General features: G+C 38.6%; 1 protein-coding gene across 3 annotated transcripts; it reads left to right on the top strand.

The window, feature by feature from the left end:
* Positions 1-275: 275 nt before the first annotated feature.
* Positions 276-10,286, top strand: LOC105060633 (protein TOPLESS-RELATED PROTEIN 2). 3 transcript variants are annotated; one of them, XM_010944420.4, is made up of 26 exons: positions 276-420; positions 1,096-1,217; positions 1,310-1,489; positions 1,573-1,686; positions 1,773-1,931; positions 2,525-2,705; positions 2,787-2,913; positions 2,991-3,100; positions 3,222-3,360; positions 3,467-3,576; positions 3,691-3,760; positions 3,903-3,976; positions 4,048-4,143; positions 4,228-4,323; positions 4,554-4,681; positions 4,949-5,183; positions 5,271-5,438; positions 5,807-5,914; positions 6,081-6,230; positions 6,823-6,933; positions 7,032-7,211; positions 7,342-7,470; positions 7,947-8,042; positions 8,337-8,522; positions 9,094-9,266; positions 9,779-10,286. In XM_010944420.4, the coding sequence occupies exons 2-26, from the start codon at positions 1,138-1,140 to the stop codon at positions 9,993-9,995; spliced, it is 3,417 nt and encodes a 1,138-aa protein (XP_010942722.1). In that variant the 5' UTR covers positions 276-420; positions 1,096-1,137; the 3' UTR covers positions 9,996-10,286. The 3 variants fall into 3 exon arrangements, with proteins under 3 accessions (XP_010942722.1, XP_029116428.1, XP_029116430.1); XM_029260595.2 differs by having other exon boundaries at positions 280-415; XM_029260597.2 differs by lacking the exon at positions 5,807-5,914 and having other exon boundaries at positions 284-420.
* The last annotated feature ends 12,944 nt before the right edge of the window (positions 10,287-23,230 follow it).

A 23,230-nucleotide genomic window follows, 5' to 3' on the forward strand; every position in this document is an offset into this window, starting at 1 on the left:
TGACCTTCAACAAAATGACGATTTTGCCCTCCTGGGCCTCCTCGAGACTGACAGAGGCTTTCTCTTCCCGAATTGCCCCTAGCGACGTGACGAGTGGTTTCGTTCTTGTTACCGAAATGCCCTTACTCGGTCGTGCAGGAGGTCGGATACCGACGTCACGAGGCTGGCAGGATGGTAAAATCTGGCAAAATCTAGGGTAAAGTTGTCTACCGGTCGAGACCTAATCGCCAGGCGTTCCTCACTATAAAAGGGGGAGAGGAGAGAGATTAGAGAGAGCGAATCAAAGCGAGTCCGCATTATAAAAGGCGAGAGAGAGAGAGAGAGAGAGAGAGCAGTAGAGAGAAGCGGGCACGGCGGCTGGAGAGAGAGAAGGGGAAGCGAGAAGACGAGAGGGGAGAAACCCTAGAAATTGATCGTAAGGTGGCTTCCACTTCTGAGTTCTGAATCAATTAGTGTTTCGAAATTTTTGCTCTTTCTCGGTTTCTCGGGGTCCAGATCGAGGGTTCGTCCGGCGGATTTGGAGAGACGGGATTTCCCTGGCTCCAGATCGGTTGTAGGTCGCTGGAACGAGCATTTCATCGGTTTTAATGGCGTTCTTGTGAGGGTTCTTCTCTTCCTTTTGCGCTTTTCTGGTGGATTTTTGGTTTTCGGTGGTCGAGAAGAGGTTTTCTAGGGTTCCGCGTGGGGCGGGGTTTGTTATTACTGTTTGTTCTTGGATTTATGTGTTTAAAGCTAGGTGGAGAGTGTGGTCAAGGGTTGTTGAGGGTATTTATTTTTGAGTTAGGGTTTGTCCGGTTTCAGCTCAGTTGTGACATCCTGGGGAAGATTCAAGGAGAAAAATCTGATTTTTAGATTTAACTTGAAGGGTTTTACTTAATAGATTACCGAGAGTTTGACCTCTTCTCTTGTTTCTGAGAACTGGGAAATTGGGCTAGATTTTTATAACAAGGTGTTGGGAGTGAGAAGTCTCGGTAAACTCTTCGTGAGATTGAGAAAGTAACAAGGGAGTTTTTTTTGGAACTGATAGGGGAAGGGTTTCTGTCGTTTGGAGGATTGCGGGTGTTTCATCTTTGTCCTTTTCCTCTTTGGATATAGATTGCAGATCTTGCGCTGGAGCGTTTAGGGATTCCGGGAACCATGTCATCGTTGAGTAGGGAATTAGTTTTCCTGATACTACAGTTCTTGGACGAGGAGAAGTTCAAAGAAACTGTTCACAAGTAAGTTGTCTTCTTTTTCTTTGGTTGTTTCATTTCAAGTTCTTACGTCTACTGTTCGGCTCGCTTACACAACTGGTCTTGTTCAATTCTAGGTTGGAGCAAGAATCGGGCTTTTACTTTAATATGAAATATTTTGAGGATCAAGTCCAGGCAGGGGAATGGGATGAAGTTGAACGGTATCTTGGCGGATTCACAAAGGTTGAGGACAATCGCTACTCCATGAAAATCTTCTTCGAGATTAGGAAGCAGAAGTACCTTGAAGCACTTGATAGGTTCGACTTTGGTTTGTTTGTGGCTTATCATCTGAATTCTAAATGTCCAGGTTCTTTGAATCTGTTGTTCTGTTTCCTTTCAGGCATGACAGGGCAAAAGCAGTTGAGATACTTGTGAAGGACCTCAAGGTATTTGCCTCTTTCAACGAAGAACTTTTCAAGGAGATCACCCAATTGCTCACCTTAGAGAATTTCAGGTATCATTCTAGGTTGTTTTGACCTTTCTGTCTTTGTCTTTTATGCTTTCATAATGTGTATTGACTCTATGTTTTCGTGTATGCAGGCAGAACGAGCAGCTTTCTAAGTATGGGGATACAAAGTCTGCCCGAAATATAATGCTCATGGAGCTTAAGAAGCTCATTGAAGCTAATCCTTTATTTCGTGATAAGCTTACCTTCCCACCTTTTAAAGCTTCTAGGCTGCGTACACTGATCAACCAGAGGTATGCATTTGTTTTATTTAGCACTCTATTATTCCTTTCCATATATTTACGGAAATTTTTCTAGTATTACCTGGTGGATAAGTAGATTAAATAGCTATCCACTACCACATTTATTGTAATTAGAGAATTGAATGAATACTTTCGTAAGTCAAACTGGAAGATTCATATGGCTGTAAGTTCTTTCCTTAAAATCTTACGTGCATTAACCTGTTTGCGTTGATTGAACTTCTTACTGCAAGAGGTATCGGCATCTAAATCTGGGATCCTGACAGGAATGTGGGATGATTGTTTATTTATGGTAACCACATAGTGCTTGTTTGCATGGTATTACATCTTGCCCCTTGAGTAAGAGGATGGGGTAGAATTCCGAGTTGCATTGGCACCAACTTTGGCCCATGATTTGTGTTAGCACTTGTTTCGGCTCTCATGGTGTGGGGTGGAGTTTGACCTCACCTAGTCTCAAGAAAAAAAAAAAAAAAGAAGATTATTTATTTATAGTATCTGTGTTTCACTTCATGTAGTGCTTTACTGTGCCCGTTACATTTTTATCTCGTACCTTAAGATATCTGACTTATTTATACTATTGTTTTCAGTTTGAACTGGCAGCATCAGCTTTGCAAGAATCCACGCCCCAACCCTGATATCAAAACACTTTTTACTGATCACTCCTGTGCTGCTCCCACCAATGGAGCCCGAGCTCCTGCTCCTGCCAATGGTCCCCTTGTAGGGCCTATTCCTAAGTCTGGGACATTTCCTCCAATTGGTGCTCACAGTGTAAGTAGATTAGATTAACCAATTATGTGAACCTTTTTGGTCATTTCATGTCATTGAGCAATGTCATACTCCCTGGTGCAGCCATTCCAACCAGTTGTTTCTCCATCTGCAAGTGCCATTGCAGGGTGGATGACAAATGCTAACCCATCTTTACCACATGCTGCTGTGGCGCAAGGACCCCCAGGGCTGGTGCAGCCTCCGGGCACAGGTGAGCCTCTTTTAAATGTCCGCATTCATTGACTTTATTGGTTATGGCTTGTTTGAGCATGTGATATGCTTTTGCAGCTGCATTTTTGAAGCAACCAAGGACTCCAACAAGTGCTTCTGGTATGGATTATCAAACAGCAGATTCTGAACACTTGATGAAGAGAATGCGTACTGGCCAGTCAGATGAGGTAACAAGATAAAATATAAGCATTTCTTAGAAATTTCACACACGTTCTTGGATATAGCTTCGGCTTCCTTTGAAGCTTAACTTCTTCAGTTTGTTACACCATGATAACAAAATGTTTTTAGGTGTCATTTTCTGGTGTTTCTCATCCATCTAATATTTATTCTCGAGACGATCTTCCCAAGACAATGGTACGGGCCCTTAATCAGGGTTCAAATGTCATGAGCTTGGATTTCCATCCAGTGCAACAAACAATTCTTCTAGGTAGCTATCTGTACCATTATATCTATGAAAAGATGATATGAATTACGGGCAACATTTTTTTTTTTCCAATTTGACTTATTTATATGATGTTGGATTTTTGTTATAGTCGGAACCAATGTTGGTGATATTGGGATATGGGAAGTTGGATCTCGAGAAAGGATAGCACACAAGACATTCAAGGTTTGGGATATCTCAGCTTGTTCTTTGCCCTTACAGGTATTCTTTCAAACTTAGCACGAATAATGGTTCCTTTTATCAAGTGACGTGTTCAATTGTGCTTCATGAGTAGTCATGCTGCCTATCTTACACTGAACCTCATTCCATTTCCAGGCAGCATTAATGAAAGATGCTACAATATCTGTCAATCGGTGCTTATGGAGTCCTGATGGATCTATTCTTGGTACAGTCAAGGAAATTATTTTTCTGTTGGATGATGTTGTTTTATATATGCTTCTTAAGCCTTCAAGATTGGGAGGTGTTTCATGCTTTGATTTTCTTCGTTATTATTAGATTCTAATTGTTTACTTTGTTATTCCTTGTAGGTGTTGCATTTTCAAAGCATCTTGTTCAGATATATGCTTTTACTCCAAATGGAGAGCTGAGACAACAACTGGAGGTGAGTTGAAGATTGTACTTTTCGGCCAAGCAGCCATGTATTATCTTCTCACTTGTTGCATATTTGTGTAGATCGACGCTCATATAGGCGGTGTTAATGACATTGCCTTCTCTCATCCCAACAAGAGTTTGTCAATAATTACATGCGGTGATGACAAGATGATTAAGGTCAGAATCAGGCAGGGGGCTAATCAATTTTTGAAAAGATTGTGCAAAGTTTTACCCTCATAATGCTTGTTACACGAATGGCAGGTCTGGGATGCTACAACAGGAATGAAGCAATACATGTTTGAAGGGCATGAAGCTCCTGTGTATTCTGTCTGCCCTCATTATAAGGAGTCTATCCAGGTTCTTTTTCTTCCTTCCTGGGGAGTAAATTTTTTTTTTCTCTGTTATTTTTCAATTTCTCACAATTTTGTATGATTTTATGCGTTGTTTCATGTTATAATTGGTTTATCAATTATTATTTTATCCTTGATTATAGCATCTCAGGATTAGTTCTTAAAAGTTATCAGGAATGTTTTATCTTCAATTATGACCATTTATTGGGATCTTTCTAATTCTATCTCTGTGTGCAGTTTATCTTCTCCACTGCTATTGATGGGAAAATCAAAGCATGGCTGTATGATTGTTTGGGATCTAGAGTCGACTATGATGCACCTGGGCACTGGTGCACGACAATGGCATACAGTGCAGATGGAACAAGGTGAAAACGTGTCTGTTCCATGAATAACTTGATCGTTAATATGTTGATGCTGATTACCATGTTATCCTTGATAGTAATAGAATGGCATTACCATTCTACTTGAGGTTCAGCTAATGCACAAGTCATAGTTCAGAGTGTTAGTTGTGGAATCTATTAGTGTTCCTTCATCCCATTTGTCAGTGCTTGGATTTTAATTTGGTTGAATTGGGATTATGCCCTACTAAATTATTATGGATAATTGACATTTTCATCAACACTTCTTTGCAGGCTATTTTCCTGTGGAACTAGTAAAGATGGTGATTCCCATTTAGTTGAGTGGAATGAGACTGAAGGAGCTATTAAAAGGACATACTCTGGCTTCAGAAAACGTTCGTTAGGTGTTGTCCAGTTTGACACAACTAGGAACCGATTCCTGGCTGCTGGAGATGAATTTATGATAAAATTCTGGGACATGGATAATACCAGTATACTAACAACTACAGATGCAGATGGTGGTTTGCCTGTTAGTAGAACTTTCTCCAATAGAACTTCCTTTCAATTTGTGCCATGTTGAAAACTGAGTTTAAAAGTCTACTTGCTTCTGATGCAGGCAAGTCCACGTCTAAGATTCAATAGGGAAGGTTCGTTGCTTGCAGTTACAACAAGCGACAATGGTATTAAAATCTTGGCCAACACTGATGGGCAGCGCTTGCTAAGGATGCTTGAGAGTAGGGCATTTGAGGGATCTCGAGGGCCTTCCCAACAGATCAACGTGAAGGTACTGCCAACTAATTATCCACGGATGGTAATCATGTTTCAACATGCTTTACGAAGAGCTGATTGTAATGTGAAGCTGGTGGGTCATGTTGAGGGGTATCTACACAGGATGCATGTTGGCTTGCAATATTAATGGTTGAGGAGTTAGTTAAACTACCATTTTTTTTTTTGGCACAAAAACTACCATTTAAAAAATAATCATTCTAAAGAAAATTGAAATTTGCTCACATCTCTCTCTCTCTCTGAATTTTCAATGGGCAAGAAGTACGAGCTCAGGTTTCAGTTTCTATCCATGCAGCACAGGATAGTAATAGTTTTTATAAGTACTTATATGTATCAATTCTTAACAAATGGACTTCGCTTCTGCAGCCTCCACTTGTCAATGCTTTGGGTGCTGCTTCTAATGTTTCTAGCCCATTAGCAGCCACCCCTGAGCGCTCTGATCGAATCTTACCTGCTGTCTCAATGGGTAGCCTGGTGAGCTATAAATGAACGTAGTATTGTTATAGCTGACAAACACATGTAACTATATACATGCATACAGACAGACATATGTATATGCATACGTGTATATGCACACATACATATAAGTTTGTATGTATATATAAGAAGCATTGAGGTAATAATATTGAACAATTTGCAGGCTCCCATGGAAAGCAGTAGGATGGCAGATGTTAAGCCAAGGATTTCAGATGATGCTGACAAGATCAAAAGCTGGAAATCGGCTGAAATTGTGGACTCTGCTCACCTCAAAGCCTTACGGTTACCTGATTCTATGACAACAGCTAGCAAGGTATACTGCAAATCACACTCAATAATTTATTGCAGCCTCTTACACTTTCTACAACCACCAAGATGTTAAAGAACAACTAGTTTTTTTGTACCAAGTCATATTTAGTAATTTACTGCTTTGAACAACTCTCAATTTCTTTTAGCATATATTGTTCATTGAAACTATATTTGTTTATATTTTTGTCTTGATTGCTGTTGGTACTAATTCTTATAACTTCAAGAGCATGTCCTTGAAGGTTGCACTTGTGTATTAAAACCACTACAGGGGCCAAAACTGGACTACTGAAACTCCTCCTACCTTATTGTATGAGATAAACATTCAAGAGAATTGATGAAACTAAAGTGTACATGTACGCTTCGTGTGTGCGTGTGCATGTGTGTGTGTGTGTGTACGTGCTTGTATGTTTATAAAATGTTGGAACTGTTGTTGAAATATATTTTTGTAAAAGAACTGTAAATCATCATGACGTTTTTTTCTTGCTTAACTTCTCTTTGAAAAACTCTAGCTGTCTTGCCCACATATCACATGTAGTAACATATCTTTACAAAAATGAATTAGCCTTCTTAGCAGCCAGGCAATGTTTGATCTGCAGGTTGTACGCTTGTTATATACAAACTCTGGACTAGCAGTGTTGGCCCTTGCCTCTAATGCCATACATAAGCTGTGGAAATGGCAGCGCACTGAACGAAATCCATCTGGCAAGGTTAGTATTTTTTGTAAGTGCTAAACTGAATCTGTTCATTGTGCCTCTGTTTCTTAGTTGTCATTTTTTTTCTTTTCTTTTCTTTTTTCCCCCTTCAGTCTACTGCATCCATTGCCCCTCAGTTGTGGCAACCAGCAAATGGAATTCTCATGACCAATGAAACAAATGATAGCAACCCAGAAGAAGCAAGTGCATGTATTGCTTTGTCAAAGAATGACTCATATGTTATGTCTGCATCTGGTGGGAAGGTTTCTTTGTTCAACATGATGACTTTCAAGGTACATTGCTTTTTTACCATGCTGTCCCTTTCATTTGTCATTTGACACAATTTGAGTTTTCTTTGCTTTAAAAGCTGCGATGTCTATTTTCTATGAAACCTGTGAAACTAAGCAGTAAAATGCTTAACAGGTTATGACAACTTTCATGCCACCCCCTCCTGCAGCCACCTTCCTGGCGTTCCACCCTCAAGACAACAATATTATTGCCATAGGAATGGAAGATTCTACCATTCAAATATACAATGTTCGGGTTGATGAGGTAACCATATGACATTTGCAATAAGATTGGAAATCAATCCTACACATATAATCTTGGAGTTGTTCATTATTATCCCTATTCTAGATATCTCGAGCCTTTAGAAAGTTATTGGTTTATTGGTTCCAGTTCAGCTTAAAGTTTTCATGACTTCCCTAAAATTCAATTTGACTATTATTTCAATCTCTTCAGTTTCCTCCATCTTTTAACAATTTTATCTTCGGAAGCTGAGCTTTTCTACATGCCTGTGACACCTTTATTTGTTTCTATGCTGATGAATTCTTTTTTCATGATTTTCACTTCCATGTCATATGGATATGTGGGCCATTCATGTCAGCGCAACAAAGAAAAAAACTTTTTTAAACGTGCACCTTGATATTTAGGACGTTTGTGTTAATCATGATATCTAAAATTTTCCCTTTTTATCTATTTTGTGCTGGCTGTCTCAATGTTCAATAACATTTATTTCACACCGGCAGGTGAAAACCAAGCTCAAGGGTCACCAGAAGAAGATCACTGGCCTTGCATTTTCCCAGTCATTAAATGTGCTTGTCTCTTCAGGAGCTGATGCACAGGTATGCAATGGTTTAGCATTTTGTGGATCAAACTCTCGAAGAGGCAGTGGTAGCTTACAATCAGACCATTGGTTTTCTGGAAAATCCTATGATGACTTCTTATTGTTAACCTAACTATTTCCAAAACTGTCGTTAACTCTTAAAGGCCAGTATAGAAATGATGTTTTATTAGCTAGGTGAATTGGTTTCTTTTCAGAGAGGCTGATTAATAGTTGATCTGCATCTTCCTTAGTTGTGTGATATGGATATCTGTCCTCAACTTTCATTGACTTCTATTATCTGTTTGACTTGCAGCTGTGTGTGTGGAGCATAGATGGATGGGAGAAGAAGAAATCAAGATTTATTCAGGCACCAGCTAGTCGTGCAGCCCCATTGGTTGGGGACACAAAAGTTCAGTTTCATAATGATCAGGCACATCTTTTGGTTGTTCATGAAAGCCAACTGGGCATATATGATAGCAAGCTTGAGTGCTTGCGCTCGGTTAGTATTTTCCTTTACACATTGCAGTTGTATTACTTTCTCCTAAGGACATCTTCTTAAATACTTGCCAGCTCTCACATCACCAAATATTCCTTCATATATTGTGTCATGTACCTTTGATTAATTTTATTCAAATTGAATTGCATTTTCTGTTTGTTTATTATCAGAGAAATTCATAGATTTCATGATTTTATCTCTAATGTTTATTTCACTAAAAAAGGAAAAAGAAGAATGTTTGAGCCATCTAAGGATTAGCTCATCATGAAATGTATTTTCTCAGTTAATTATTTTTTTTTTTTGCATTCTGTTTCTTTGTTCAATTGCTAACTTGATAGACACTGAAATATGAGAGGTTTGCATCACTGGTTTGGAACCCGTGATTGCATATACAGTTGGCTGCTGTCCTCTCCTGATTCATCATCCCTCATTGCTTCCATACATGGCTTGTGGGTTCCTCCAAGATCTGTGTCCCATATTACAAGTCACTGTTACCTATCTCTCACTGTCATATTTTACATATTTCTTTATGAATCTACTTAAATTGTTTTTTTTTTTTTTGGGTGGCAAACAGTGGTCTCCAAGAGATGCTCTACCAGCACCACTTTCAAGTGCGATATACTCTTGTGATGGTTTGCTGGTATATGCTGGATTCTGTGATGGTGCAGTAGGAGTTTTTGAAGCAGACACTTTGAGGCTTCGTTGCAAGATTGCACCATCTGCCTACATATCGCCATCCATTTCGAGGTATAACAGTATTCTTAGACATAAAGGCTAAAGCTATCAGCATCCTTAGACCTAAAAGCTAATGCTAAATTTCAAGTATCAACATGCCATAAAAATTCACTAGCCATGTAATCTTTGTCTTGAATTACCATAGAATTGAATAAAATCATGGTAATGTAGGCTGCATATCACCATCACACATCAAGATATCTAATAATAGGTATATGTCACTTTAAGCAAAAAATTTGCGAGTTTGTTGAATAAAGACATCATCTTGCATGCCATGTCATTTGTTGGTTCTGTTTATGCAGCTTTTTATGATGACCTAACAAAGCACTACTAGTATTCACAGCATTGTCCTAAACCAAGCTAGTATGCATATCAGGAATTGTGCAATTTATGAGAGAGAAATCTTTGCTCGTAAGAAAGTATTGGTGTCTTTCATGCTCCCAAATATTTTTTTCCCTTTTTTTCTTTTTATTTTTTGGTTCTTCAACTTTTAGAAGCTCATTAAGTTTGATCTTTCCCTCCAGTGCTGGAACTTTTTATCCGATAGTGATTGCTGCCCACCCATCAGAACCCAACCAGATAGCACTAGGAATGAGTGATGGTGCAGTTCATGTGATCGAGCCATCAGATGCTGAGACGAAATGGGGGGTGGTGCCATCTCAGGACAACGGAACTCACCCATCCATCTCCACCAATCCAGCGCTGACCACTAATCAGGCATCCGAAGCACCCCCTAGGTGATTTGGGAGCGAAACAGCGAGAAGGCTAGGGAATTGAACTGACTTATCTAAAAACCAGTAGCTCTCCAGCTGCAGAGGTGATCTCTTTTTGACTCTCACCCAGTGGCATACTACTGCCTGCGGGCTGCCATATTTTCCCCTGTAAAGCATCTTGTAATCTGTCTAGTGCCCTTGAGATATTCTTTTGTTGTGGGGTTGGGAGAATATCAGTGTGTAAATTATGTTATATTATTGACATGGGAAACATGGCGTGGGCTAAAATCTGACATTCCGTTGTAGGAGGTTTTGCACACATCCCCTCCCACACCCACTTCTTGCTGACTGATACCTTGTGATTTTTTTTTTTTTTTTTTTTTTTTAAATCTGTTAAATGTTAGGGTTGTCTGCATGCGCATAAAGGTTTCAATTTGCTGCTGCCGATGGATGCTTTGGTGAGGTTGATAGTCATAGATGGGTATGGAAGCAGAGTGCGGATCTTCTGAGAGTGGTGATGGGTATTTCTGTGCTATGTATATCTTTGTGGGGGCATGGCGGAGCATATGGTGAAATCTCGTCTTCTCTGCCCATTCTTTTTTTCCTGTTGCCGACAGCAGTGTGCCTTTGCCAGGTGGTCGGTTGAGAAACCAGGACTAAAGCCAAGTGCAGGCATGTAGATAGGCGAATGCTCCTTGATGTTGCTCCAATTCAGAATTTAGGTGTCATTCGCTAGGGCGAGGTTTCTCCGTTGCCTTTTTACGTATTTCGGGAGATTGCTGCGGCGATCATATCTCGCTTCGCCTGGCGTTATCTTTTCCATCCTTTGGGGCAAGAGGAAAGTGTGATATTGCCGTTATCGCAATGCTATTATACCCTATTACGTCCAGACTCGGAAACCGGGAAAGAGATCAGTCCGCAGTGACAACCTTTGACATGCTATTCGGTCCTCACGCCAAGTTCCTGGACGAATGGACCAACCGGGAGGGTTGAGAAGTAGCTGGGCTCTTGTCTGCCTGGCCGTTGCACCAATCATCTGTGCCACATCAAATGAGGAACTGATGGATGACTGATTTGGAACCCCATAACATTAGCTATGAATGCTTTTTGAGAGAGGGAAGGAGAGCCATGTTTACTATAATTATCCAAGCCAAATACTTGAGAATGCAGTGCCAAATATTTCAATCTGGAAATTATTGCTGCTGAGGTGAGGCAAGTGGCCATTGAAATAAGCCCTATTTTGCTTTAGCCATATCCATAAATGACTTTCAAACGAGTAGTTGTATGGAGGGCAAATTCTAAGGCTGGTTTAACAACCATAAATGACATTCAAACCAGTAATGTAATGCTATGGAGGGCATAGCAGACAATCCCATGAATTGCATGAACCACTTCTGAATCACAAAATTTCCATTATGCCATGTCAGAAAGAGAACTAGCAGGCAAATTTGCTTCATATGCTATTATAATATATATAATATAATATATCTTGTATAATATATTATATTATTATATTTTATTAAAAAATCTTGGGGTCCAAAAGAAAGGCAGCATCGGGATCATGAGAGTCCTAATATCTCTCTCCGTCCCCTCTCCTCTCCACCCAATGATGCTACCCACCTGCTCTTTGCTTTGACAATTAGCTTCGCTACTTTGAACACCATTTCCACAAACAATTCGCTCCATTCCTAACTCGTCTCCCCACCCCCTCCTAGGCACCCACCTCTTCTCCTAGCTGGTCGTTGCATCCCCCCTCCTTCGCTCTCTAGCTTTGCCCATTTGGACCGGGCATGACTTATCTACCTGCCAGGCTTAAAAATGTTATACTGGGCCAGAGTTGTGTTTAGAAAACTTATTAGACCGAAGCTTAGCCCAAACACTGCCCGGTAATAAGGTTGGCAAAATATGACCTGGTCTGTTATCCTGATCCGTATTCGATCTACAATAAGCAAGTTTAAATTTGAGCTAAACAAAATTGAGTCATGAACATATTGATTCATTTTAAGTATTTAATAATCGGGTTCATGTTCCAGCTCTTTGATTTGTTTAATTTGTTTAACCTATTTAATAATTGAATTTGACCGGATTAAATAGGTCACGCAGGTTACCTATTTATTAAATAAGTTAACAAATTATATAGGTTAATGAGCTAAGTAGGTTACCTATTTATTAAATAGATTAAGTAGGTCAGATCTGATTATATGCTTATTAAAATTATATATTTAAATTTCAAATCCAGGTATATTTAATAATATTTTAGTTTTAGGTTTGAGATTTTTTGGAAACAATCTGCATCTAACCCCCCTCATATATAGCCCGACCCAATACAGATGCTGCCCCTACCTACTGGGGACTAAATGATTCATGTGAAGGGGTCACATAATAATAATGCTAGTATTAAAAAATATATAATTATATTAGATAATGACAAATAGATAAACATGCTAAAGAATTCTTCCTACATAAATAAGTAGATATGTTTACTTCCCCCACCAAGAAAGTAGATATAGATGATGAGATGAGATCCAATCAGTTGGGTGGCTAACTTTCTTTTCAAATAACTCTTGTACACCAAGATTCTAGTTGGGATTATTGTTGGTAGTGGAGTTTTTATCAAAAAAAAATTATTTGATATTTGATAATTATATTTGTGAAGTGCTATAGAATTTTAACACATGTTTGGCAATCAAATGGATAAAGTGCTTTTTTTTTTTTTTTTTTGTATCTTTGGTATGAAAAAATGATAATAAAGAACATTACATAACCTTATACCATAGAATATAATATTATGTAATATTACATGCTATTATATATATTTGGAATTAATATAATATAGAAAAATATAATATTGTATACAATAACATAATAATATCATATAATAATATTATTGCATAATAATATATATAATATATTATTTTAATGCATTATTGTATTATTTTTTATAATAATATAATATGAAAATATCTGATATAATATAATATAATATGATGTGATATGGTATAAAATAATATATATTTAGAGAGAAGTTTTAAAATATAACTTCTTTCAAGTATATTTTTTTCAACTTTCTGGCCAAGCTAAAATAATTTTTAGATTTTTTACCAAACATCATTGTACAATTCAAAAGTGCATTTGAAAAGTAAAAAAATAATTTTTGATTCTTCAAAAATCTTACCAAATAAGGCATAAATGAGAAATTAAAATCCATTTATCTAGTTTGTATAGGCAAAATATATCAATAGATGGTATGCGGAGGCTAGATAGAGAAAAGTTTTAAGTAGAAGAGGAAAGCTGTATGGCTGGGTCTATGCATAGGGTACAAATGGGTCGGATTGGATCGGATCATGTGATCTTGATCCGATCCAGTTTCTTGATTGGATCTAAATATTAAACCCAAACCTAGTCCAATAAAAGATCGGATTAGGTCAATGATCAAATCTTTTGACTCAATGGATCATTTGGGTCGGATCGATCGGATCTATGTATAACTTAGTCCGATCCATAAAATACAGATCCGGTTCGGATCTGAATCTAGGTCGATTCGGATTTGAGTTATAAATAACAAAATCAATAAGTAGAAGATCTATAAACAAATCTTATTTACACTATAAATTTTGATCTTGATATATGAGACTACTAGAGTCCTCATGTCCCACACTCTTCACTTAAGAATCCAAAAAATTTAATCACATTTTTCTCACCATTGCACCTGACTTGGTTAATCTAAATTCAAAATATTTTAATAAAATTTTAAAAGATAAGGATCTAAAAATCAATAGAATGCCTTTTTAAGAACAACGGATATTAAAGTAGGCTCGATCAAAATTAATATTCATGTAATATAGGAACAAAGAGAGATAAGAGATGGGTTCAGTTCATATCGGATTGGATTAGATTGGATCATTTATCTTAAGATCTAAATCAATTCAAAAGTCTCCATGGATCGGGTCGGATCGGTCGGATCAAAATTCAGTAAATCCAAACCCAACCTAAAAAATGTAATGAATCCAATTTTAAAATCTGACCCAGATCTATGGATCCTTTAAAACGGTTTGGATCGGATCGATGCAGGTCAGATCAGGTTGGATCACGGGTCAATCCAACCCATTTGCAGCTTTATCTATGCTTATAGTCAAAAAGGGAGGGATGCCAAATTTAGGCTTAGAATACATGTTTGGAAAAATAAAAGAGAGAAAAATAAGAAACATAGTGGGCCTCTATATTCTAGAGCAAAAGAGAGAGCAAGCGGGAGACTGAGTTTTAGTTTTAGACAAAAAAAATTGCATGTCTCCTTTTACAACAAGGTGTACTTTTTTATTTTAAATATTTAATTTAGTTATGCTTGCATTTATCATTTTTTATTTTAAATAATATTTCAAGTTTCCTATATTTGCAGTTGAGCTGAAATCAGGCCAGGTCAGAATTCGATATGAGTATATCGATATCTATATTTATTTGTTTGATGAATACAGATATAGATATGGATATGGATATAGATATTAATACATTTGATGAATACAAATATAGAAATAGATATGGATATTAATCGGATGTAAAAATTTTATATTCATATCTATTTTAAATAGATACAGATACAAATCGAATATTAGAAGTATGGATATAAGTCAGATAATTAAATTTTATGATTATAAAATCAAAAATATTGTTAAGCGTGATAAATTAAGTTAATAACATATTGACATGGTTATATATTTTTTTTAAAAATTCATGAGTCTTCTATAAAATTAAATATGGTTATAAATAGAATTAGATATTTAAATATGGATTGGTTGTTGTCGATCTGCATCCATATCTATTTTTTTTTGATAAATATGGACATAAATATAGACATTAGTAGGATGCTCAAATTTTTATTTATATCTAGATCATAGATTTGGATATAAAAATGAAGCTGCATGGATAATGTCCGGTCTACTTTCATCCCCGTTTGCAACCAAAAAAAAGGAGCAAGAAAAAGATTGTATGATTCCTGCCGCCCTAGAGTGCAGGAGTCTTTCCTGTTACAAATTCCTTATTATTTGGAAGATATTGAGAGGAGGGGGCAACGTTTGCTGGTTGCAAATCACTAGGAGAGATTTTTGGTCTTGAGGAGTGTCTGCGACTTGATCTCGGTTTGGAATAGAAAACGGTGTCATTTGACATGGATTGGCAGGGGGGAACTGGCTCAACGAATATGAGGCATATGCTCAAGTCTACAGTTGTTCTCTACCATACATCCAAAGCTCCCTGAGTGTCCGCTTGCAAGGCATTAACACACACTGCACGGAGATGAAGCCCAAAACCCAAACCATAAGCACGAGGAAGAGGTACAGACTTGATTTGCTTGCCTTGAAGTTTGAAAGCTACACTGGCAGCCATAAAGGATCCTGGTTGGAGAAGAACATGTCGCTCAATCTTTGTGACAGTTGCGGACCTTTCCGTTGTGTGCTTTGACATTAACATTACGGACATTTCCCATTTGATCACCGGCAATTTGCCTAGTCATAGTGGGCAGTGGCATCAGAGTGGATGATAAGCAACCCTGGAAATTATCTTGGGGCCTCGAATGTGGATGATAGATCAGAGTCGAGCTGGAGGAGGATGGTGCAAGAGTGCACCATGTGGATCTTATCGGAACCATCACCAGAGGAAGTGGAGGAGCTCATTAGATGGTTCCTAGAAGTGGTTGAGCTCCTAAAGAAGGATCTGAGGGAGGAATCAGAGGGTTGGATGGCCTCGGCGGTGGTGGTGAGCCTCAGCTAGAGAGTGACAGTGAAAGTGGTGGCAAAGGATCTCCAACTGTAGGCTGGGTTGAAAGAGGAGGTGGCAGGCTACAATTTGGAGAAGGGCTTTCTCCTCTTCTATTTCAAAGAGTCTGGGAAGAAGGATTTAGTACTCTGCTAGCCGTGGGTGGTTGCCGGCTAGGCATTGGTGATGGAGCCATGGTGGTTCGGTTCCTTCCCATCGAAGGGAGCCATCTGATCGGCTCTAGTTTGGGTCTGATTACCGTGACTCCTGGTGGAGTTCTAGGGAGAGGTGGCGATCTGAAGAGTCCTCCATTTGGCCCGAGAGCTTTCATCAGTGGATGATTACATGGTGGAGCGGAGGCGGCTTGAATTTGCCCGGGCGTACATGAAGCTCGACTTCTCCTGGCCGTTAAGATCGGGGGTGTTGATCAAGGGTCTGGAGGGCCCTTTCTGGCAAAGATTTGTGTACGAAAACCTCGATGGAGTTTGTCTCTAATGTGGATGCTTCCATCTTTCTATGGAGGCATGCTCGGTCGGAGGGGGAGGAGGAGGCTTGGCAATCAGCCTGCATTCGGAGAATGTCATTCAGGCCGGAGGGGAGGAGATGAGAGCGGAGGATGGAGGGCCACACCTAGAGCTGTGGTTGGTGGCTGTCCAATGATGGCTGCTCGGGCCAGAGGCATCGGCTGGTTTGGAAAAGAAGGCTGAGTTGACTTGGCCCATTAAGTCAGAGCCTAGGGTGAGTCAACAAAGAAAAGAGCCAACTTAAGTGGGCTCAGATCAGGTTGACCCATCGGCTGGATCAAGCCGGCCAAGATCACACGACGATGATCGCCTCTTCAACCCAGGCCCAGATCAACAGCTGGATCGGGCAATGGGGGCATCGAGTTTGGTGGTGGGAGCGATTCGGGATTGAGCCTGAGCACAATCCGCCCCGCCAATAGGTTTGACCCATTGGCACTAGGCCAGGACACGGGCGATGGCCTGTTTGGAGGCGCCATAGCAGACAAGACTTTTGGGCCTTAAAGCGAGTTGGTAGGGACTTTGGGTGTGGGCTCAGCCCAACTGAAGTGCTCAGCCCCTTAACTTTGATGCGGGTTGTGTGCCTATGAGGCCCAATGGGTGGGAAATAGGGCCAGGTGGGTCCACGAGACGTTAAATAGGGCCAAAGGCAAGGCCTTGCCTTTGGCCTTTAGCCCTCCTTAAGGCTCGGCCTTGCCTTTGGCCCTCTTCAAGGCTCGAGCGAAGTCGACAGCTGGCGATGGAGGTCTTACGGTCTTCATCTTCTTAGCCAGAACCCTGAAAGAGGAGAAAAAGGCACCATTTCAGATGGAGGAGTTAGCGATAGATCCTGGTGCCCCAGTTAAAGAGGGCATTCTAAGCAGGGGCTAGAGCTCTTGATGGAGCATGACTTTGTGCCTCTTAGGGGAGAGGATTTGATATGTATAGATGCTTTGATGGGAGGTCAGGACATGAACCATGAGGATGTAGTAATCTGCCTGAGACAGGCCATCCAAGGGATGGAGGAGAGTCCGTCAGCAATGGACTTGGTGACAGCTGGGACTAAGACAAACATTCAAGCTAAGGGGGGTACTGGTGCAGATCCCCTTCTCTACTAGTTATCACAATTGATGCGGGACAACCTAAAAGAAAAGAGAAAAAAACCAATCCTAAAGATCAAGCATCCTTCCATTCGTCAACAATAAATCACATCTGATCAAGAGCATCATTATTTCTAGAGCAGATAATATAGTTGCCTATACTCTGCTCAGGAGGTATGACTAATTGATACGAGATCAAAGCGAGATCAATCTAAATAATACAAATGAATGTCATACTAAAGATTAGTAAATAACTAGCAATAAGAAAGTAAATAAATAGATAGCAAAAATTAAACATGCTCACGAGTAAATGCAAAAAGAAATATGAATGAAATAAGAGAGTGCAAGACATTAAATCCACAAAAAAAATCTAAGAAGATAATAAGAATCTGAATCGTGATAGTTAAGAAACTATTTTGATTAAGGCTCTTAATCTTTTAACCAAATAGATCTGTCAATAAAGAACTAGGTCTTTACCAACATCGGATCTTAAAAAAAAAAATCAAAGATCAACTAAGAAAGAACGAAGATCCTTGTCAGCATTTGATCTGTAGAATAAGGGATCACTCTTTCTCTCTCATCATGATAGATAAGAATTTTAGAGGAGATAGATCTTCTTTTGGTGGAATAGGCATGCATGGATAGATGGTAGAGATGAATCAGGTTCATAGGAATATTGGATCTCAAGTAGATGAAGGTTAAAGAGATAGGAAAGAAAGTGAGCCTTACACCCTCCTTTCGTGGGGTGATTTTGGATCTCACATTTTTTATCTCTCGGAGTGATTGACACAAGTATTTACAGAATTTGTAAAATCATTCCTCCATTATTCATAAAAGATACAAGGATTTATATAAGACTCTAGGGGTCCAATTTCTTTAGGAATCTCCTACCCTTTATAAGGAAGAAATCAACCCTCCTAACAAAAAAATAAAATAGTACGTCTGGTTTTCAAACAAAGTAATCTATCTTTTATAGAACCATGGAAAAGAAATCAGCCCTTTAACAAAATAAGTAAGAAATCAAGAACTCTTAAGAAATCCTAAAAAAGAAAAAAAACTCCATGTGGGGCACTTAATGTTTGGCACAACTTGGTATGAGGATCTTTGGGCATGGCACATACTGGCATGCATATCTCCTCCCTAGACGTGTGAAGAGTGGTGGCTCCAAAGGTGACATGGTTCAAGCTAAGGTATGACCTCTTAGGACTTGCTTCTTCATGATGGTCAAATAAGGCTCCAACCTAATACAAACCCAAGTATGGCCCTATGGCCTCAAAATTAAATGCATCAGAATAACTAATTGACTGAAAATAAATAATTGAAGTAGAGTCAATCTAATGGAGTTTCTTCTATCCAAATCGAATCCAAATCATATCGCTGACTTTTGATGGCTTTGGTATCCGCACCAATTCTCTCGAGGTGGAGAGAATTTGACCCATCGATTGAGAGTCGATTCCACTCTGGTGACGCTCAAGCAAATCAGGATCAATGTACTGCAGCTCTTTTTGAGTGATTCAGATATCTTCGGACTCCGATCGTCCTCGCTATCTAACCAAATACCACTGATAGTCTTGATTTCGAGTGGGGATGATATGCTGTTCCAAAATTTTCTCAATCTGATCATGTTTTGTTGATATTTTGGCTGGTGGATACTCAGAGACAGGCTCACTCTCAAAGGTTGGTTCAAGCTTAAATGGCTCACTAGGTATCTAAGTTAGCTCTTTATAAACGATAAGATCTGTAATGTTAAATGTAGAGCTAATCTCAAAATCAGAAGACAATTCCACAATATATGCATTCGATTCGATTTTCTTTATGATCTTAAACGGACCGGCTCCTCAGACATGTAATTTTCGGATAGAAACCGTTTAGGCCTCATTCGAACCATCACATAGTCTCCTTTCACAAATTCTTGGGTACGTCAATGAGAATCTACATTCTGTTTATAGACTTTATTGCTAATGCTAATTCTTTTACTGATCTTTTTATGCAGACTCTTGACATGCTGTGTAAATAACTCTGCAGATTTAGAAATCCTAGCATGCATGAATAGTAGGATGAGGTCTATTAATTTTCTAGGTTGATATTCATGAACTACTTTAAAAGGACTCATACCAATGGACCTATTAATAGAGCTATTATATGCAAATTCGGCTTAGGACAGCAAAAGATCCTAGTTATCCATATATTCTCTAAGCAATGCAACAAATTTTCAAAACTCCTATTGACCACTTTAGTCTGACCATCCATTTACAGGTGATAGGTAGAAGAAAATTTTAGTTTTATACCTAGAAGGTACTATAAGATTTTTCAAAAGTAGCTCATAAATATAACATCCCTATCAGACATAATGATTTTAGGCAATCTATGTAGCCTAACAATCTTATCAAAGTATATCTTTGCAACTTTCGATGCATCGGATGTTTGGCAGCGGTCAAGAAATGGGCTATTTTTTAAAACCTATTTACAACCACTAGAATAGAATCATGCCTCCTAGCTGTCTTAGGTAACTCTAAAACAAAATCTATACTAACGTCTTGCCAAAGACAGTCTGGTATAGGTAAGGGTGTATATAGGCCAGTGTTTTATTTTTTCTGCTTGGCCATGGCACACATTCTATACTAAACAACAATTCGGGTGACATCTCTTTTCAAGCTTGGCCAAAAGAACTAAGCTTCTACCAACTCTATGATTTTATTCCTACCAAAGTATCCAGCTAATCCTCCAGCATATAGTTTCCAAACTAGAAAATCTCTTAAAGATGTATGGGGGACACACAGTCTAGTTTCTTTAAATAAATAACCATCCTGAAGGGTGTATTCACTATATTTTCTAGATGGTTCTTTACGTAAAGCGATAAGTATGCTACCAAAATCTGAACACTCTTTATAATCTTCTTTAACCTTATCAAAACCAACAACTTCTATACTAATAGTGGATAGTAAAGTATGACGACAACTCAGGATATCAGCAGCGCGATTCTCTACATCTGTACAGTGTTTCAAAATAAAAGTATAGGCTTGCAAAAACTTGACCCACCTACTATGGCTATGATTTAGTTTCTTTTGAAAATTCAAAAATCAGAGGGCCTCATGGTCAGAGTACAAAATAAATTCTTGTGGTAGTAGGTCATGTCTCCAGTATCTTAAAGCTTGGATTACCACATAAAACTCTTTATTATAGGTAGAATACTTGAATTTAGAATCATTAAGTTTCTTACTAAAGTATGCTACCAGATGATTTTTTTGATTAGGGACACCACCAATCTCAACTCTTGACGCGTCGCATGCTACTTCAAAAATCTTAAAAAAATTAGGTAGATGTAAGATTGGGGCATGGGTCATCTTATCCTTAATATCTAGGAAGGCTCTATTGGCTACCTTAGTCCATTCAAAATTTTTCTCTCTAACACAGTCAGTGATGGGAGCGGCTATAGTGCTAAATCTTTTTATGAATCTATGGTAAAAAATTACTAATTTATGAAAACTCCACACGTCATGCACACTCTTGGGTACCGACCACTCAACTATTACTCTAATCTTTTCAAGGTCAGCAGACACACCATTGAAGATAACAATAAAACCTAAGAAGATGGCACGGTTTGTCATGAAAGTGCACTTCTTAGGATTGGCATACAGGCTTTCTATTCTAAGAACTTGGCACACTCTTCAGAGATGGTCTAGATGGCCCTTCTTAGTTCGACTATAGATCAAAATGTCATCAAAGTATATAACTACAAGCACTCCTATAAATGGTCATAGTACTTGGGTCATCAATCTCATGAAAGTATTAGGGGCATTGGATAATCCAAATGGCATCACCATCCACTCATATAAACCATCTTTCATCTTAAAAATAGTTTTTCACTCATCTCCTGATCTAATCCTTACTTGATGGTAACCACTCTTAAGATCAATCTTAAAAAAAATAATGGCTCTAGCCATCATATCTAGCATATCATCTAATCTAGGGATGGAGAAATGGTACTTAACGGTGATCTTGTTAAAGGCATGGCTATCTATGCACATTCTCCATGTACCATTCTTCTTTGAAGTCAATAGTGCAGGAACCATGTAAGGACTCAAACTCTCTCTCACGAACTCTTTTTGTATCAGCTCTTCAATTTGTCTTCGTAGCTCGACATGCTCAGTAGGATTCAACCTATAGTGGGGTAAATTGGGTAGGGTAGATCCAAGTACTAAATCAATAGCATGTTAAATGTTTCTCATAGTCGGTAAGTAATCTGGGAGATCTTCAGGAAAGACATCATGAAACTTACTAAGAAGGCTAACTATTTTCTTAGGATAATCTGCTTTAGGATCCTCATGAACTTCTCTCACAGTAAGCATCCAAACTGATGATCTTTTACTCATGGTCATCTCTAATTCCTTAGCACCTATCAGATGGAGGTTTTTCTTCTTGATGTTTTCTTTTGGTCCATCATCTATCTTTCTATTAGTAGTCTTAGGTGGGGAAGGATTAATCATGATCTTCTTATCCTGATGAGTAAAACTACAGAAGTTAGTTCGGCCATAAATCGTAACATTATTGTCAAACAGCCAAGATCGACCTAATATGATACTTCTGACTTCGATGGGTAAGACATCACACCAAATATGATCTTGATAGGAATGAAGCTAGATAGGAATACGTCATCTAAATTTGATGAAAATAGATGAGGAATCTATCCAAGACACACGATATGTGCGGGGATAATCTATAGGAGCTAATTCTAATCACTTAATCGTGTCGGTAGAGATGGTGTTGATACAACTATCGTTATCAATGATCATCTTACAAATTTTATCTCTAAATTTTATAAAGATTTAGAAAATAGAGATCCTACGTCAGTCTTCACTTTCTTTAGTTTGTACTAGAATATACTTAACGACTCTAAGCGTAAGGTCTGACTCGGATGCAACATAACTTAGGATGTTCTTAGTACTCTAAACTACTTGGCTAAGCCTGGATCAGCTTTATAAACTTTTTCATCAATATTTTCTATGGTTTCTCCCTCTAATTCTTTCATGAATAAAGATCGGTTGGGGCATTGTGCAGCAAAGTGACCGTAACCATGGCACTTGAAGCAATGGAATCAAGAACTACTTTCCTTAGATAACTCTCCTATAGCTCCTCTTTCTTTATCTTCTTTTCTCCCAATAGGGTTTGTAGGTGAAGATCCGTTACTAGGAGCCTGGTTAATATTGGGTCTCGATCCAGAAATGGTTACTCGGCTGGGTTTAGGATGATGAAGAGTTGAATACATAGAAAACCTCTCAAAATCTAGGACAAGTTAATAAGCTTATTCCAACGTGGTTATCTCTTGCATAAAGAGTTCACGCTGGATATCCTCTCGTAATCCAGCTCTAAATCTAGATAAGATAACAATCCTATCTTCGGTGACTTTATATCTCATAAGGTACTCATCAAATCTCGTAATGTACTCGGTGATCAATCTATTTTCTTGAGTAAGTCTCTATCATTGATCTAAAAGTTTTTGTTGGTAGGAGGTGGGGAGATACTTCTCTTTAAATTTTTCTTTCATCTCATCTCAGATTTCTATTGGATCTTATCTTCTTTGGTTGAGAAGACACTCAACACTTTTTCAATAAAGTCAGGCTTGCCTAACCAACTTAATCCTAGCAAACGTAACTCTCTTTGCTTTAGTCATTTCATACTATCCAAAGTGGTGATCCATGCTCGATTTTTAGTCTAAGTATTCTCTTGAATCTAGACAACCATCAACACTTGGGGCTTCGACCTTCACATTCTTAAAGACATGCTCACCTTGGTGGAACTGGTTATGGTGCGGGCATGCTCCTACAGGTCGATCTAGGTCTAAGTTCCTACTTCTTTATCCTATAGGCAGTCGGAGAGACTTAGGTTCAAATTGTTTCTACCTAGCTTCTTCTAAT

Source organism: Elaeis guineensis, chromosome 16 (genome assembly GCF_000442705.2).
Source record: "Elaeis guineensis isolate ETL-2024a chromosome 16, EG11, whole genome shotgun sequence".
NCBI classification, from domain to species: Eukaryota; Viridiplantae; Streptophyta; class Magnoliopsida; order Arecales; family Arecaceae; genus Elaeis; species Elaeis guineensis.